At 27.2% G+C, this 18,042-nt stretch overlaps 2 protein-coding genes across 2 annotated transcripts; both read left to right on the forward strand.

Moving 5' to 3' along the window:
- Positions 1-12,978: 12,978 nt before the first annotated feature.
- LOC111634758 lies at positions 12,979-13,737 on the forward strand. Its single transcript, XM_023379599.1, has 2 exons — positions 12,979-13,206; positions 13,480-13,737. The coding sequence occupies exons 1-2, from the start codon at positions 13,018-13,020 to the stop codon at positions 13,735-13,737; spliced, it is 447 nt and encodes a 148-aa protein (XP_023235367.1). The 5' UTR covers positions 12,979-13,017.
- Positions 13,738-13,770: 33 nt separating this feature from the next.
- Positions 13,771-17,715, forward strand: LOC111634759 (neprilysin-11-like). Its single transcript, XM_023379600.1, has 6 exons — positions 13,771-13,909; positions 14,723-14,809; positions 14,894-15,003; positions 17,080-17,133; positions 17,219-17,371; positions 17,645-17,715. The coding sequence occupies exons 2-6, from the start codon at positions 14,754-14,756 to the stop codon at positions 17,713-17,715; spliced, it is 444 nt and encodes a 147-aa protein (XP_023235368.1). The 5' UTR covers positions 13,771-13,909; positions 14,723-14,753.
- The last annotated feature ends 327 nt before the right edge of the window (positions 17,716-18,042 follow it).

An 18,042-nucleotide genomic window follows, 5' to 3' on the forward strand; every position in this document is an offset into this window, starting at 1 on the left:
CGTTCAGTCTAATCCATTGCGTACAGAATAAATAAAAAATGTTACACGAACATTCCTTCAGTGGAGTGATGTGAATTATAAAAAGAAGGTAATCGGAACCTGTAAAAAGCGACGTCGTGCATCGGCAGAAAATAGGTGATAACTCGATAATCCGTCGCCTGATTTTAATTAAATTTGTTTTATTTTGTTTATATTCTCATTTGGGAGTAGGATTCTTAAAAGTGTGATTGTATTTTCCACCGTTTTTACTGTATTTAATTCTAATCAACCAATTAAACAATATCAGGCTTTTAATAGTATATAGATAGATTAATAAATATTTATATAATTTTAATTTTTTTAATAAGTGGTTTTAATATCAAAGTCAATAAAACCAATATTTTAGATAATTGTAGTATTTTTTACTCAGTCTCGTAATGTTATCGGTCGGTTATTATTATCAGTTTGTCAATTGCACAGTGATTACAATAACAGATTCTACCATGTTTATTATTAATTAAAATACCCACTCAATTATGCTTCTGTCAGCTTCTAAATCGCATATTGGATGTGAATCTGGGGTCATTTTTTTCGATCCGGTTAAAGTAAATATCACAGATGTTACCTAGATAAAATAATTCATAATACATTCATTCAATTGCATGTAAAATGGCAAATACATAGTGAATATAAAAATAATATATAAACAATATTAAAATACATCAAAATTTACATATGTTAATATTTATTTTGTTTATTTTAAAATTAATTGTGCTATATTACCAAATAATTTATATTAATCAGTTTTTCTTATAGAAAATAATATTTTTCAAAAATTCTGCATACATTTATCGTTTTTTATTCTCATTTATCATTAATATAAATAAAGATACAGTCTATAATACGGTACATTATATTTCCCTACAATCATTGACAATGTTACTTCCCAAGAAGAAAATGTTGAAATCGAATGAGACTTTATTAATGAGAACGTGGTGACAATAGTAATGTGATTACAATACCATAGCAAAGGGCAATATCCTTGCAACAACTAGACAATTTAAAAGAACCTTCTGTACCTGGATACATGCATAAAAGCTTACGCAATGTATGTTGGCCTTAGACAGATTTATCCAAAGATATTGTAGCTGACACTCAGATCTATTATACTTACATGACCAAAGCTGTTCCCATAAATACTCGATAGTTGACAAATCTGCAGACCAAGCATCCAAGAAGAGTGAAGATCTGCTGGACATACCTGGAAAACATTAACTGTCTGCGGTGGAGCATTAATTTGCTGGAAAATGTTATTTACAGCCTTGCCATAAAAGGCAACACATGACGAAATGGAATGAACATACCGCTGTACTATCAATGTCCTCAGATCACTACTATGGATGACTGATTGTTATACAAAGTGGTTCATCAGACCGGTACGCCAGCAGTGGTACAGTGTGAGATTCAACAATAAAGAAGAGATTGAAGCATTTCTCCAGTGGTCCTCCACACTAATACAGTGGTCGTCTGATTGTAAACAGAACCGCAAAAATAGATATGATTAAAATCCACAGAAGTCCACGATTCTGATATGGCATTACTGTGAACAAAGTTGACGGTGACGATGTGGGAATGCTAATGGAATACGTCACCGTGCATGCAAATTTGCCTCTACTAGTCGCCTGTCAATGGTATGAGAAGAGATAAAGTTCTGTAGCGATTTGTCTCTGGATGATGGCAAAAGATGCTGTTGCAGCTGTTCTTGCCAGATGTTTGTCACAATCACATAATCATCTTTCTTGGTAGTTTGTTTAAGACATCCATACAGTGGCTACGTCATGGCTCATCTATTCTACTATCCTTCGTGTATGTGTGCCTTGATGTATCAATTACCAGAACATCTCACAATCAGAGTAGAACGACTCAAGTACCTAACAATTCGGTAAAACGGGCATCCTGCGTTTCTCGACCTGATAATGCGGTCTTTCTCAAACTCTATCAGTTATCCGCAATGTCTTTGACTGCGTCTTACAGGTATGCCTGGCATTCGAAACCTCCAAGTCCATTGTCTTGAAATCCCGTTTCAAGACAAAATGAAGTCCAAGACAATATGTGTGTATTCATAAACAATTCTTTCATCCCTTAAAGACACAAAAAATGAACCATCCAATCATTTACATATCTGTCTGAGACTACCTGTATTAGGGCCATCGAGAGGGAAAAGGTGGCTACTTTTTCTCGGATCCAAAGAAAATTTACACACCAGTAGTGATTCCTATTCCTATAAGTTAATGCTGTTTTTACTAACAAAAAAATCTTTGAAATGGCTTTTTATTATTAAAGAAAGTTAAAATTACATATAATATCACAATTTTCAGAATTAATAATTACGTTTTTTTTAAATTTATTAAAATTAATTAAATATTCGATCAGTAAATTACACAAATAATATGTAGAAATTTATTAAGGTATGTATTCACGTTTAAGCAACAATCATTAAGCTAAATATGACAAATTTCCTTTCTGGAATGCATTCATTTAGAATGAAGTATAAATAAATTTTGTTATATAAATTTCTCTATCACCCATCCGTGTTTCCTCAGTATTTGTATAAAAGAGGTTACACAAGTGAAAAGTATCTGACATTGAAATAAATACTGGTTGTATACCAGATCATTCATAAAAGGGAAAAAACCCTGTAATGTCGAATTATAAATTAATTTTACATACGTAGAGAAAATCCGGAAAACTTCATGTGTGGCCAGCCCGTCCGAGCGAGGCGCGAACCTACGATCGAACTCCCAGTATTCAGGGTACGAAGACCTTTCGGCCACTGGTGAGCAATTGCTAGTTCTAAGAAGGCTATTGAACAAGAGAAAGAAAATTATAAGCAATTAATGCAGCTTACATACAAATTGCCAACGGGGTATTTCTGGTGTATAATTACATACTTGTTAGAAAAGAAAAGTATTTTACATTTTTCTAACAATATTGCCACAAAAAATAAAAATCTTTCATCACCAGAGAGAAAAGCTTTAGGAAGAAATTTCACAATCTACATTGTCGAATTATATCATAGGAAAGTAAAGAACATTTATTGGAATAAGATAAAGTTATGATTTCATCTCTTACTGAAAACTTCACATGACTAACCCGTTGGTAGGGCGAGAAAACACGAACCAGTGTTCAGTGGTTTTATCCACTCGTTGACTGATAGACCAGAATACGGCTTTGGATAAGCTATCTGATGATAAGTGCGAACCGATACATTAATTTCAAGAGAGAAAATAAAAGAAAAATTTTATGGTAAAACATTAAAAAATTTGTTAATATTTTATAAAACGTTTTAAAGTTTTGTTCAGTAGTAATTTAGTAAGAATTATTTATTACAGTATTTAAAAAAAACACAAAATAAAGTATTGTGTAATATGAAATAAAACTAGGCTATATACATCTAGGAATGAAGGAAGAGAATATGGGAATATAATATAAAAAAATNTTACAGTACACAGTTTACGTTCTGACAGTCAACTCTTTAAAGAGCCACTTATATAGTTAAAATTTAGCATTTCGCTGTTTAAATTTACATTATTGTTCTGCATACTCCCAAATGAAAAATGTAAGAGTTCTTAAATTAACTGTTAGAATTAAAACACACAAACAAAACAAATGTAGATCAATCATAGACTTTAGATTCACATTGTTATATAATCTAGAAATGTTTATTAAAAAGTTATTGCAGGGCATACAAAACTCGAAATATACAGTTAAAAATGCTGATGACTTAATATAAAAAGGTATAATCCTGCCTAATTATTATACATACTTAAAAATTAAAAAATATTTGGTTACCGACATCAAAGAACTAAACGTGAAATAAATCCATTCAAAAATAATTAATCATTTAATTTTTTCTTTAAAATGTTTTACGGAATTTTCAATCATTAATTCTACAAAATATATCATCATCGGCATTGTGTAAAACGGGAATCGTCTATTTACAAACAATTACTTTGCATCATAAAAGGCGTTATTACTTTTATTAGTAACTTGCATGGCAATTCACAAATATTGTGTAGTTCCCCCTATTTTATTTAATAAAATATGCATAATATCATAGTGATATTAATGTATTAAATAACTCTATTAACATATAAAATTATAATTTTTATTAAAAATCTTTATAACAATATTTTGTATTTATGCGAAAGGTTATATATAATGTTTATTTCCTATATAAAATTATAAAATTCTAACAAGAGAAAATTAAGATTTTCTAAAATAAACTCTTACCTCCAAATGATATCTTCTTTACTTTCCTACACGATCTATTGATATGAATGAGATGTACAATTTCTTCAATACTTATGTAATAATCACCGTGTTCCAGTAACACAACATACGCTTTTAAATGGCAATTCATTCCAAGTAATTTAATTACAACTGTTTTTGTAACTTAACAACATATTTTAAAGTTAAAAAATGATTTTTTAAATGTTATGAAAGTTAATTTACGTGTATTTAATATGGCAAACTTGTCAAAATATGCTTCCATTTCCATTGTCTATCCCGATAGACAGTGGAAATGGATTCTCGAATTCTTAAACTTTTAATCATTAATCTTGAAATCTTTGTAAAAATTAATTGTAAAAGTCTACTTAATTTCGAAATTTATATTTTCTTTCGTGAAATATTTTTGCTAAATGTTGCAACAGAGTGTAACTTCGCTTAAGGAAAAAGTGATTAATTATACCAAAATAATTGTATAAAACCGATGGAGTCAGAAATTTTCCTTTTGTTTCCTTCTTACATAAATGTAAAATACGAAAAAAATTATATTTTTCATTCTATTCTGACTTTTTGGATAATATATAACTTCAATATTTTAAAAACGTTAAGCCAATAATGACTATAAAATTTTTTCCAAAAAAAAGAGTTAAAAAAGGTATAAAAAAGGAAGAGAATAATTTGCAGAGAAAAAACTTTTATTTATATTACGAACAAGATTCCCGAATGCATTTCGCCAAAAGGCCTCTTCAGTGGGCTTACAGTACACAGTTTACGTTCTGACAGTCAACTCTTTAAAGAGCCACTTATATAGTTAAAATTTAGCATTTCGCTGTTTAAATTTACATTATTGTTCTGCATACTCCCAAATGAAAAATGTAAGAGTTCTTAAATTAACTGTTAGAATTAAAACACACAAACAAAACAAATGTAGATCAATCATAGACTTTAGATTCACATTGTTATATAATCTAGAAATGTTTATTAAAAAGTTATTGCAGGGCATACAAAACTCGAAATATACAGTTAAAAATGCTGATGACTTAATATAAAAAGGTATAATCCTGCCTAATTATAAACTGATGAGTTTGGATATAACATCTTCGAACCCTTCCATTACTAAAGATATGATTGTGAGCAGCCTATGTAAGTATGGTCTCCCTGATTATTTAAAAGATTTAATTATCTTCACATTAGATAATAACTATTTTTCAGTAAAAGAAAATTTTTATCGACATACAGAAGGTATTTCTATGGGTTCCGTAATAGGACCAAAACTAGCCGAAATTTATATGCTGGATGTGGACATGATTTTATCAACGTTAAATGGAGTTAAGTTCTTTGCAAGGTACGTCGATGATATTTTGATAGCGTATGATAGTGCAGTAACAACAAATTTGCAAATTTTGGAACAAACTAATAAAATTAATTTGAATATTTTAAATTTACTCAAGAACATAAATTAAATAATCAATTAAGTTATTTAGATTTGAAGATCATTTGGAATACTGTAAATTTGTAATACGAGAAAAGTAATTAATTATAAATCATACTGTCCTTTAAATCAAAAATATAATGTATATCTGATGGAAATAACAAAGATTTTTTCTAGAATAACAAATATAGATAAAAGAGAGAAAGACATTGAAGATACACATAAGAAATATATTTTAAATGGATACTCGAAAAGGTTACTAAGTGATTGGTACCATACATTCTTAGGAAATAGATTTAAAGTTAAACGTCGTCAAGAAATAACAAAGTATGTATCATTTCCGTACATAAAAGGTATTTATGAAAAATATAATAAGTTTTTTAGTCAAAAATTGATTAGATTGGCTCCATCCTTAAATAACAGGTTATTAAATATGATGATTATAGGAAGTACCAAAAAGATTTATTAGAAGAAGGTGTGGTTTATCGGATAGAATGTACGTGTAATAACCCCAGATTTTACGTGGGTGAAACAAAACGAAGATTAAAGATTAGACTGTGGGAACATTTAGCTGCCGTAAGGTTAAAAATTAGTAATTCTCCTGTCTTCCAACATTGTAATAGTAATAATTGTCAAATTAATACTAATAAATTAAAAATAATTTTTAAAGAAAAAAACAATGTAAAGCGAAAGGTAAAAGAACACTTCGCTATAACTATGCAAAACAATAATGTAAATTTAAATACCGGAATGTTAACAGTGGAATGCTATATAAGTGGCTCTTCAAAGAGTTGACTGTCAGAACGTAAACTGTGTGCTATAAGCCCACTGAAGAGGCCTTTTGGCGAAATGCATTTGTGAATTTTGTTCGTAATATAAATAAAAGATTTTTATCTGCAAATTATTTTCTTTCTTTTTTATACCTTTTTCAACTCCTTTTTTGGAAAAAATTTTATAATCATTATTGGCTTAACGTTTTTAAAAAATTGAAGTTATATATTATCCAAAAAGTCAGAATAGAAAAAAATATATAATTTTTTTCGTATTTTACATTTATGTAAGAAGGAAACAAACTGATTAATTATAGTCCATCCCTTTTCTAGTCAGAATTACACGGTGATTCATTTGGTACTGAATTCTTACTGTAGTCAATCAATAATCGGGTAACGCCAAAACTACGAAAATAAAAGGTTCTAACGTAGACATGAAATTTAAGGTAAGATGACAATATTTTAACATTATATACAACAATGTTCAGAGAATTAAAAAAGAAAGAACAAGCTTCCGATCGCTTTGTTTCTCTAATTGGAAAGGAAGTGATAATAGTATTACATTAGTGTGTAAAATATTGTGCAATATTCCTATTGCCATTGAATCTAACTCTTAAAATCCATCTTCTGATATTTGGAAACCGATTTTACTAAGAAGACAACTTTATTCTTATTTATTTCTATTAAAATTATGCATTTCGGACCAGAAAACCTGGCTGGTTCCTCTTCACGTTATTCTTGTATTTAGACAAAATTCTAATTTTATTTTTCAATGTAATTTTTTCCATTTTTTTCGAAAACTTTCCTTAAGTTTACTGTACTCTTAAGTAATAATATATAGTTGTCTTCTGAGTAAAATTTATACCAGGGCCGCAAACATCACCCTGAAAAGACAAGAAAGTTAGTCTCTCGAGTGTTGACACAAGAATAATAAATGAGAGCGAGTACTACGCAATGGGGTTAGCAATACTCCAAAATCAGTATTACTGTTTTTGGATGAAATAAACAATTATTTTATTTGCACCTGTCTATAGAATAAAGGGAAGAATGTAAGTCCTGTAGGTATTTTGGCTCCAACCGGAATTGGAAAACATAAAGGCTGTAAAAGGTTCGTACAACTGGGAATAATTCTTGTCCTTTCTATGTGAATATTGTGACTATCTAAAAATAGATTCGTGGGACCTTTTTATTGTCGGATGGACAAAGTATCATCTTAATGCTCTGGAAGACCAGGGATCCAATCCGGGCGAGAAACCTTAAGAATTTTTCATTGTCGCGGATATGTCGAGCTCTGTCTCTCACCATCCGGCCGCATCCATTATGGGCATGCCGAATTCATAATTGGTATGAAAGAAAGGCACTCTTAACATGCTCACAAGGAGGAAAGAGTCAAAGATGAAAGAAAAAATCCTCGTGTATAGAAATTTGTAATAAAATACATAGTTCGGTTATATAAAATATTAATTTTAAGTAATTTAAAGTACGTTAAAATATGAAAATAATCTCACAATATGTATTTATATTTTAGAAAATACAAGGGAAGCGGGGAAGAAATTTGTCATTTTGTTGTTGTTATAAGTTTAAACTAAATTATAACGTTTATTTTTTGCAGATGCTTCATTGTTCTGCCTTCTTATATGTCATCATACTTTTAAGTTCATATCTTTTATTCACTTTTCCTTTCTTACCAACCCACCATTTTCAGAAGGAGTTTGGACTTATTCGTGGAAAGATTCATAGATTCTTCTTATTCCTCCATACGCTGAAATCAATTTATATTCCTGTAAAGGGTACTGTACTTTCCAAAGCAACAAACTTTAAAACGACATTAACACTACTGCATTAAATGCAGACTTACGTATACTTTCTAAATAATCATAAAATATTTCAGATGAATTCCTTCAACATATAATAAAAGTCTTTAGAAATAATGTGAATATGGTAATGTAAGATCATGATTATCGCAAGACAATAATTGCTTACTTATCAGGCTTTGTAGTGAAGAAAATATACAAATATTCAGATTAAAAATGATAATAATCTATGCAAATATTAACATTATATTATATTAAAAATGAATAAATAATGTAAAAAGAAATGGCAAATATTATAAAGTAATTATTTATAATTTTTGCTCGTGGTATATGGATAATGATGGTTATAAATATCCAAACAATAAGCCAATTAGTCAGAAATGTTTTCAAATTCTAATCTTATCTTAATAATACAATTTTTATCAATAAAATTTATCCTGTAATTTCTGATTTAAATTAGAATAACTTCGATAAAATGTTTAATTATAAAATAAATTTTAAATCCATTCATTGTATTAAAATAATCTAAATATTACGTTTAAAACTATTATTATTTCAAAAAGAGAAGTAATTTTCTTTAGTGTAAATTATCCATGCAGGAATACAACTACACCTTTTATACTACAAGGAAAAAATTTATAGTTAAATAAGGTAAATATCTAATCAAAACTTTAAAATAATATGGCAAAGAATGAAGAAGAATGTAATATAAAGTTATAAATCTGTTGGACAATTGATATTGATTAAACATTAAATAAAATATTAACTGTTAAAATACAAATAAGATTAATAAAATGATTTCGTAGAAAGGAAATATTCTAATTAAACGAAAAGTTTTAGGAATTTTTTAATATGTATATATCGTCTGGGAAATATGATAAAGTTTTGAAAGGAAATGTGATATCTGTAGAAGTTATCTAACATTATCTTCTGTTAAATAACGATTCAGAATTAGTAATAATACTACTCGGAATGAATTGCCATTTAAACGTGTTTGTTCGTTTCATGTACACCGTAGCTATTACGTAAGAATTAAAGTACTGTACTTCTTTTTGTATCCTATATATTAGCAGCTCGCTTATGAATGAGGTAAGGTAGCAAAATTTATTCCTATTTATGCAATGATTTTGTTATAATAAGTTTTAACTCTTGGAAATATTATTTATTGAATTTTGATTGTGATAAAAGGTGTAGATTTAAAATACGACGAAAGAGAAATAAATGAACGTAACATTACAATTTCTAGCTTTTGGGGTTTGATGTTGATGGCGAGCTGCCAAGAAAGGAGGACTTTTATGGGAAACTAACCCTATTTAGGTGCTAAATACATAATAAAAAGACACGTGAAAACCCATTTAAAATATGTCTAATCTGTTTTATTTTTAATTAGAATCTTAGTATAAAAACATAAATAATTTTTCTAAAAATTCCATCTTTACTAAATAATACATTCAACAATGTAAATTCATTCTCTGACATATTCCTCTGATTACGTTATTATTATGCCGATGACTAAAGTAAGTTTCACAAGAATTCCTTCAAAGCTAACGATAACTAATTACATAGTGAGAATGGCTATTAACTTGTAAGGCAAATGGTCTGTACGATAAGTATTACACGTAGGTCATGAGTTGTATTGTTAAATGTATAAATCGATTAACATACAATCCTTAATAAAAATTCTTCATAGTTTTGTATAAAATAAATAATTAATTATTTTGTAATTGCTTATTATTCGGTATTACCATCAAATTATATAGAAAATTCTGTAGTTATTTTTCTTCTCGTGTTCAATATTGATCATATACAAATTCCGTGTTTGTGTGTTTATTTCGTTTATTATCTCAGGATGGAGTGAAGATTAAGAAACGAATTTGGAATGGTAGCTTGTGTATAAGGGGGCATTTATGTCCCCAAAATGGTAGCTTGTGTATAAGGGGGCATAAATGCCCCCTTATACACAAGCTACCATTTTGGTTGTGAAAGGATGAGGGGCTTTTAATGAAATTCTTTAGAACAAAATGTGTAGAAATGATAATAAATATTAATAAATTGTTAAATATGATGTAAGATTATCTTATCGCATCCGTTTTGTATTGATACTTTTGGTCATTTTTCACTCGTTATTTTAACACAGTGTAGTGTATGTAGAACAGCGATTCTTATAAATACAGAATTTACACCCTTAAATGAAAACACCAATTCTTCTTTTGTGCTTAAAAAATCTTCAAAAGTGTTTTGTAGATTTTTTCTTTCGGTTTTTTTAATACCCAAATACTCAAAGAAAAAGTCTATACACAATACTCTACTGAAGAATATTGACAATCAAAAACAGCAACAAGAAAAAAAGGATTAGAAGATTTCAGAAGTTTTTGCTTGGATTTTAATATTTGTAAACCCAAAAAACTTTATATTTTTGAACCATTTCATTGATTTTTTTTAAATTTCTTTTTTATCGTTGCACTCTGTTATAGAGAATTTAAAGAAGAGAATAATAATTGCATCTATCTGATAAGTTTATTTTAAGATAAAGTGGGCGATTTAAAGGAGAAATGTTAGCGAAAAGAAAATTTATTCGTTACAAGTATGTGCAAAAGCTATATATAATTAGAGTTATTATATCTACATAGTTACATATAAATACTTAAGAAATATCATTCGAGAACATTGAAAATTAACCTTTATATCAAATATAGTTTTGATGGGATTTCCTGACATGTTCCTCTGACAATTCCTATCATGTACTTGTAACATATAAAAGTGTTAATCAATGAATACAAATGTCATACGTATTGCAGTTGGCAGGTACGATACCATTATATTCAAAGCTCTTCAGGTGCAACATCCTCCTCTGCAATTCCGATTAGTAGTAATTGGTCTTATCCAAAATGCCATATTGGAAATTAATTAGCACTGTTTTTATTGTTGTTATGATATTAACCTCTGATATAGCTGCAATTAATCAATAAAATCCATGCCTTTATGCAATGTGACAATTATTAACGTTTACAAAACTGTGGATATGTGCTGATTGAAATCACCTTATGATAAGAATTTCTCCACTTTACTCTGTTTGAATCACAAGTTTTTGTGTTTAAAAATAATCCATCATGTAAAAATTATATAAATAAAGCTGAAAGTTTTCATTAAATACGCATAGTATATTTAATTAAAAATTCCTTATATATGACAAAGGCATTCATTTCCTTAATAGATATGCTGAATCATTTATTGTAATTAAAATAATCATTTTAGATATGGACATTTTCTAAAAATTTTGCATAGTATTTTTATTATACAATATTTACATCATGGTAAAAAGTATTTTAATAGAATTAATAAATAAACTATTAATAAATTTGGCCACATTCTAAAACAAAAGCCGTACTTAGACATTTATCATTGAGTAAGTAAATAAATAAATAAATAATTTCTATTGTTTATAAATTATATAGAATAATATAATGATAACGGAAGAGAGCTCAATATAATAAAAACTGAAATTAGTATAATAAAACTCATCCTGCAATAAAATTTATTATTTAACTTAGAATCATTTCGGGGTGATGTCACCTATTTGAGAAATAAAAAGGTCGTTTGCTCCTAGTAATAAATTAATAAAGTTAAGAACGAAACGAAAATGGTGACAATTAACTTTAAAATTAATTGTAACCCATTCGTTTAACAAACAGACAAATCTAAATATACAAAGAAAAAAAAACACACACACACACAGACACACATTCTGTGTAATTAATATACACATTTAACGTGATAATTAATTTTTAAGAACTTTACTATGAATATTTTTACGCTGTCCACGTATTAAATAACAGTTAAAAGTACTTCTGTCACACATATCAAGGACATTATCATCATCTTTAATAGTGTTAAATTTGTTCCGGTAGCTGATCATTCCAAATTGGTATATCATCATTATACGTGTGGTCACTTACTGTTAGTTAAATAGGAACTAATTAGTTTTAGTCGAAAATCTATAAGTAATAATAAACAATTTCTATTCGGTATTTAAATACGAATGTAAGAAAAGTATATGTGTATGTGTGTATATATATATATATAAAACTTTTTATGTTTATATCCAGCAGAGGAGTTGATTGGATGGGTAGAACAAACCGACAATTAAAAGTGTATAGGGTGACGAAGTCATCTGGACATATATCACGTGTCACATGTACAGTATCAGCTACTTTCTGTGAATAGATATATTCGAACAACATTCTCTAATCCTCATTCAAGCAGGAGGTAAGATTATTTCTATCTTAATAAATTCTTATTAAAACTACGTGTAATTTATTATACTTATGTGTTTTTTTTTAATAATATTTTGAATAAACTCCTGTGTAATATTTTAAAATGATTTTATAGTAATTTAATTAAATTATTTAGTTGTTTTTAAAATAGTTAAAAATATATTTATAAAATTATCTACGAAATCATTAATATTTATTTCAAACTGTGATAAATTTTTATCATAAACAATCCTTAATAAAAATTCTTCATAGTTTTGTATAAAATAAATAATTAATTATTTTGTAATTGCTTATTATTCGGTATTACCATCAAATTATATAGAAAATTCTGTAGTTATTTTTCTTCTCGTGTTCAATATTGATCATATACAAATTCCGTGTTTGTGTGTTTATTTCGTNTGTAATAAATTAATCAATAGTTAATATTATAAATTGCAGAAGGTTTAGATACAGAAAACATGGCTTGGGTAAGAAATAAAAGTCATGAAGCCGGAGGTTTTCCTTTAATTGATAAAAATTATCGTAGATCATTAACTGCTGATTGGACAGAATTATTTGAGAAACAGTTCAAAACGTACATAATTGACTTTCCTTTATCGATAAGCATATTTGCAAATCCACTAGACACTAGTGAAAATATAATACATGTAAGTTGTTATTTCATTTCAAGAGAATTTTTATTAATTAAAAAGATTATTACATAACATATTTATAGTTATAATATATCATTAATAAATAGGTAAAATAAGAAAGAAAATAAATTAATTTTTCTCAAATTTCTCGGTTTATATTAGGTCTTTCTTCTCTTAGATTCTGTCGCTTTCAATTAGGATAAACTGACTTATGGTCACGCTGTATATTTAAGTAATGGATTATATAGTAAAATAATCTTTGAATAAATATAATATTTCTGCTTACAGATTTCTCAACCAGCTTTAGAATCGGAATTACCAGAACTACAGAAAGATGCATTATATCTAATTGCAACTGCCTTCCAAAGTCATCCGAATAATGCTTCTATCTTAAAAGATATCGATGATATATTTTGGTTAAAAGAAAAAGTTACTAATGTAAGAAATGTCATACAAAAAAATAATAATAATACTGAATTTAAATCGATTAGATTAAAGAATATTGTAGTGTTAATCAATTATAAATTAATAGAAACGAATTATTGACGAAATTCTTAACTTTATTAAGAATTTACATTGCCGAATTGAAAGTTAAAGGGAGGAAAAATGAATTTAAGTGTAAGTGTCGCGTAGATAAGCATGAACAGGGAGGGCATCACGATTCTAAATATAACATCGAGTGTTTTAAGGACAGCAAATATCTGGAGTCAGTTAAGAAGTAAGGATGTTTTCCAATTAATGCAGTAACGTAAATATAAAATTTGTTTTTTTTCTTATTAGAAAAGAATAATTATTAATACTTTCACGGCTTTACAAAATTATCAGTCTATCTGTAGTATATAACGTGTTAAAAAGATAAAACATTAATATCCTAGTTTAGAGTTGATACTTCTGTTAATATTTATCAATATATTAAAATACAAACGCATAGATCCGTAATATTACACGTAATTAACTAATAGAACGCGAATTTTTAAATGGTTTAGAATTGTAAACGTCGTTAGAGGATATGAATAAGAACATTTACTAATGGAATTTTTATTGACATTTTTTAATGTATATGTAAGCAGATGGTTTATTTTATTAACTGCTATAAAAAGATAACAATTTTAAGTCCCTAGATATAAAAGATAAATGGGTTTAGCCCTGTTATTTTCTTTTTTGTTTTTACATTTGTAATGCAAAACTGTTCGGATTGACAGCAGATACTCTTTACTATTTTTATAACGTCGAGGAGATGTATGAGGAATGTAAAATATGTTTAAAAAAATATTAAATTTACATGCGAATTATGTAATGAATGCATGGTAATCGAATACGGTGAAATTTGTAACAATTTATATCTCGTTTCAACCAGGATAGAGAAGTTTGTAAGTGTTATAATTATGTATTTATGCTGTAATTTAAGTCTTTTTTTTAAACCTATATATATAACTGCATTTATTATTAATTATTCAAGGTAAGAGTAGTAATAAAATAGTCACTCTCTTAACATAAATTATAATAAAATACATATAAATTATTTTTTCAGATAATATCTAAAAGTAACTGTGATAAAAAAGATGAGTGCAGGTTCGTATCCTATGCGTGATGTCGAAGCTAATGGAAGTAAAGTTACGTAAGTAGTTTTAATATGAAGTATTTTGTGTATATAAAATGAATAATTGGTATATGTAATTGTTTATATATATATATATAATAGACATACGGAGAAAAATACAGATAGAGAAAAAAAATTACGTATAGCTGTGATCGTTCTTGCTATTTTAATCTGCGGTCTCATAATTGCTTTAATTCTACTTGCTACTTTAGGTAAGAGAGTTTAATTGATTTTTAAATTTATTTTATTTATTTCTAATATTAATTAATAGTATAAACAACAGTCTTCAAAGTTACGGAACTTTCAAGCACGAAAATAATAAAAATAAAAACTTGTGTAAAAGTTTTTTTTATTTACTAGTTTGTAGTTAACGTTTACATTTATTGTTGTACCATTAGCTAAATGCAATTTAATTCTCATAAAGAAAACGTTGTTTTGACTCCAATTTAAGAGCAACTTGGTCCATCAATCGAAAAATTTAGGCAGCATTATAATAGTGAATTAGCTCCACATTTAATGAATTAAAAAAGAAAATAGAGATTAAGCTAGTAATAAATTCTTTAGTATAGACTAGAATAAATTGTCTTATAAATTGAAGGTCTACTAATATGTTAATAAATTATTAACATATTTAAACAAAAAAACAAACAGAAAACTAAATATTTCTTGTTAGACTTTCAAGATCAAATGGGTGATAACATTAGCTTCAGTTTTACCTATTTAGAGGATGTACAAAATCTCTGATTTTCGTATTCACAATCAAGAATTAGAATTAAAAAGTAATTAATAAAACGTACCATAAATGATAATTAGTTAATCTCTAATTCTACTTCTTAATCCTTGGCTGTTAATAGGATGTAAGGTGGATAAGCTATCTCTCAGGAGCATTCTACTAAAGACATAGAACCATTAATGAGAATTTATTATTAATTACACACTTTTAAGGAACATATATTAGTAATTTGTTGTAAATAATAAAGCTAAACTTCGATTTTTATCTTTTAAATTTCTAAATTTAAGTAGCTTCACAGAAATATTTTAAGGACATTATCATATTTTTTTATTATTATTATTTAAGTAAAATTCTAATTTTCTAATAAGATAAATAAACGTTTTCACAATTAAAAAAGTCACTTCAGTTAAATGCTATAAAACTCCTGGGCCTCCAAATCCGTCACTGACTAATTACGTCTACACCAACTTAAAGTGGAGTTTACATAGATAAAAGACTCGAAAATGATATGTCGACCCAAATTATTCATAAAAAAGTCATGAGAACCGCATCAAGACTTCAAGTTGTGAGACTTACTGTTTGTAACAGACTACATTTTCTTTTTTATCTTACACCACCACAGCTGTCTTATCTTAAAAACAATACTCGATATAATATATAATTATTGTTTATAAATGTATTATCAAATATTCACAACAGATAAATTTGTATAGAAGCATATTATTTATATATAATTTCTGATCTTTATAACAATGTAAATAAAATAAAACTGCTTTATTAGTATTTTAAAGTTTATCCTTATGTGTTGTTATGTANATTTATTATTAATTACACACTTTTAAGGAACATATATTAGTAATTTGTTGTAAATAATAAAGCTAAACTTCGATTTTTATCTTTTAAATTTCTAAATTTAAGTAGCTTCACAGAAATATTTTAAGGACATTATCATATTTTTTTATTATTATTATTTAAGTAAAATTCTAATTTTCTAATAAGATAAATAAACGTTTTCACAATTAAAAAAGTCACTTCAGTTAAATGCTATAAAACTCCTGGGCCTCCAAATCCGTCACTGACTAATTACGTCTACACCAACTTAAAGTGGAGTTTACATAGATAAAAGACTCGAAAATGATATGTCGACCCAAATTATTCATAAAAAAGTCATGAGAACCGCATCAAGACTTCAAGTTGTGAGACTTACTGTTTGTAACAGACTACATTTTCTTTTTTATCTTACACCACCACAGCTGTCTTATCTTAAAAACAATACTCGATATAATATATAATTATTGTTTATAAATGTATTATCAAATATTCACAACAGATAAATTTGTATAGAAGCATATTATTTATATATAATTTCTGATCTTTATAACAATGTAAATAAAATAAAACTGCTTTATTAGTATTTTAAAGTTTATCCTTATGTGTTGTTATGTATGAAATGTTCTTACGCTCTTTAACTCAATAGTTTTATTAATTTCCTTAATTTATATACCTAAATAACATTTAAGAAACAAAAACATTGCTTTATAATTTATTATTCAAGGGAAGAAATCCAAAATGGAAGAAATTTGTACAGATGCTTCATGTGTAAAATCAGGTAACTTTTAATAAAGTTTTTCAAAGAGCGTATCTTAACTTTAAAAATATAATTATATAATTAAAGAAATATTGTATTTTGTTAGCCAACTTTTTATTGAATTCAATGAATACTTCCGCTGATCCTTGCGAAGATTTTTACGAATTTAGTTGTGGTAAATGGATATCGGAACATATGGAAGGACAAGGAACGAGAACGTTACAGATGGCAAGCGACAAATTGGAGAAAGATATTAGAGGTTTTATATTATTAAATATATTTTTAATTTATTAATTAGAGTAAATTTTTACTAATTAATATCAAAAATGAAGTTCAAATTATCATTGTTAATGGTTTTAAAGTACGAATTATCAATCGAACTGTCGTATTTCTTCTTCGAATTTTTCAACTACTTTTATCATAAATCCCTTTAAAAATAACTTTAAAAAGTATATCCTCGATTAATTTCCGTAACTCATTTAAAATGCATTCCTTTCTTTACTGAAATTTAAATTTTTTTACTAATTTATAGCGTGCATTTCTATAATGTCACGATATATCCGGCCTCATAAAGAAATGCGTATTGCAGGAAATATATCTTAGTTTTTTTTTATTGGATACAGCTTAAAATTATTATTAAATGTATAGTAAAATCGAATTGTATAATATTAATTTAATTATTATTTTATACAATCGATCACTAATATTAATTTATATATCAATTGTATGGACATGATGCTACCACGTGTTATTAAAGCATGTTGCACCGAGAAGAATTTAATGATTCATAACATATTTTGGCCATTTTTCATTTTATAATCAAAGTAAATGTGTTACTCTATTTATAAAATTTATTACCTTAGCAATTTTGAAATATGTAGCCAAAATGGCAGGGCGTGGGCTAAGCTACGGGCTTTAATACTTTCTGAT

Source organism: Centruroides sculpturatus, unplaced genomic scaffold, assembly GCF_000671375.1.
Source record: "Centruroides sculpturatus isolate CEXI.00-Female unplaced genomic scaffold, Cexi_2.0 scaffold462, whole genome shotgun sequence".
In the NCBI taxonomy this organism is placed as follows: Eukaryota; Metazoa; Arthropoda; class Arachnida; order Scorpiones; family Buthidae; genus Centruroides; species Centruroides sculpturatus.

Coding starts and splice junctions, on each gene's coding strand:
- LOC111634759 (XM_023379600.1), top strand. CDS start 14,754: ATGAGTGCAGGTTCGTATCCTATGCGTGATGTCGAAGCTAATGGAAGT. Junction 14,810..14,893: donor GCTAATGGAAGTAAAGTTAC/GTAAGTAGTTTT, acceptor TATATATAATAG/ACATACGGAGAAAAATACAG. Junction 15,004..17,079: donor AATTCTACTTGCTACTTTAG/GTAAGAGAGTTT, acceptor TTATTATTCAAG/GGAAGAAATCCAAAATGGAA.
- LOC111634758 (XM_023379599.1), top strand. CDS start 13,018: ATGGCTTGGGTAAGAAATAAAAGTCATGAAGCCGGAGGTTTTCCTTTA. Junction 13,207..13,479: donor CTAGTGAAAATATAATACAT/GTAAGTTGTTAT, acceptor TTCTGCTTACAG/ATTTCTCAACCAGCTTTAGA.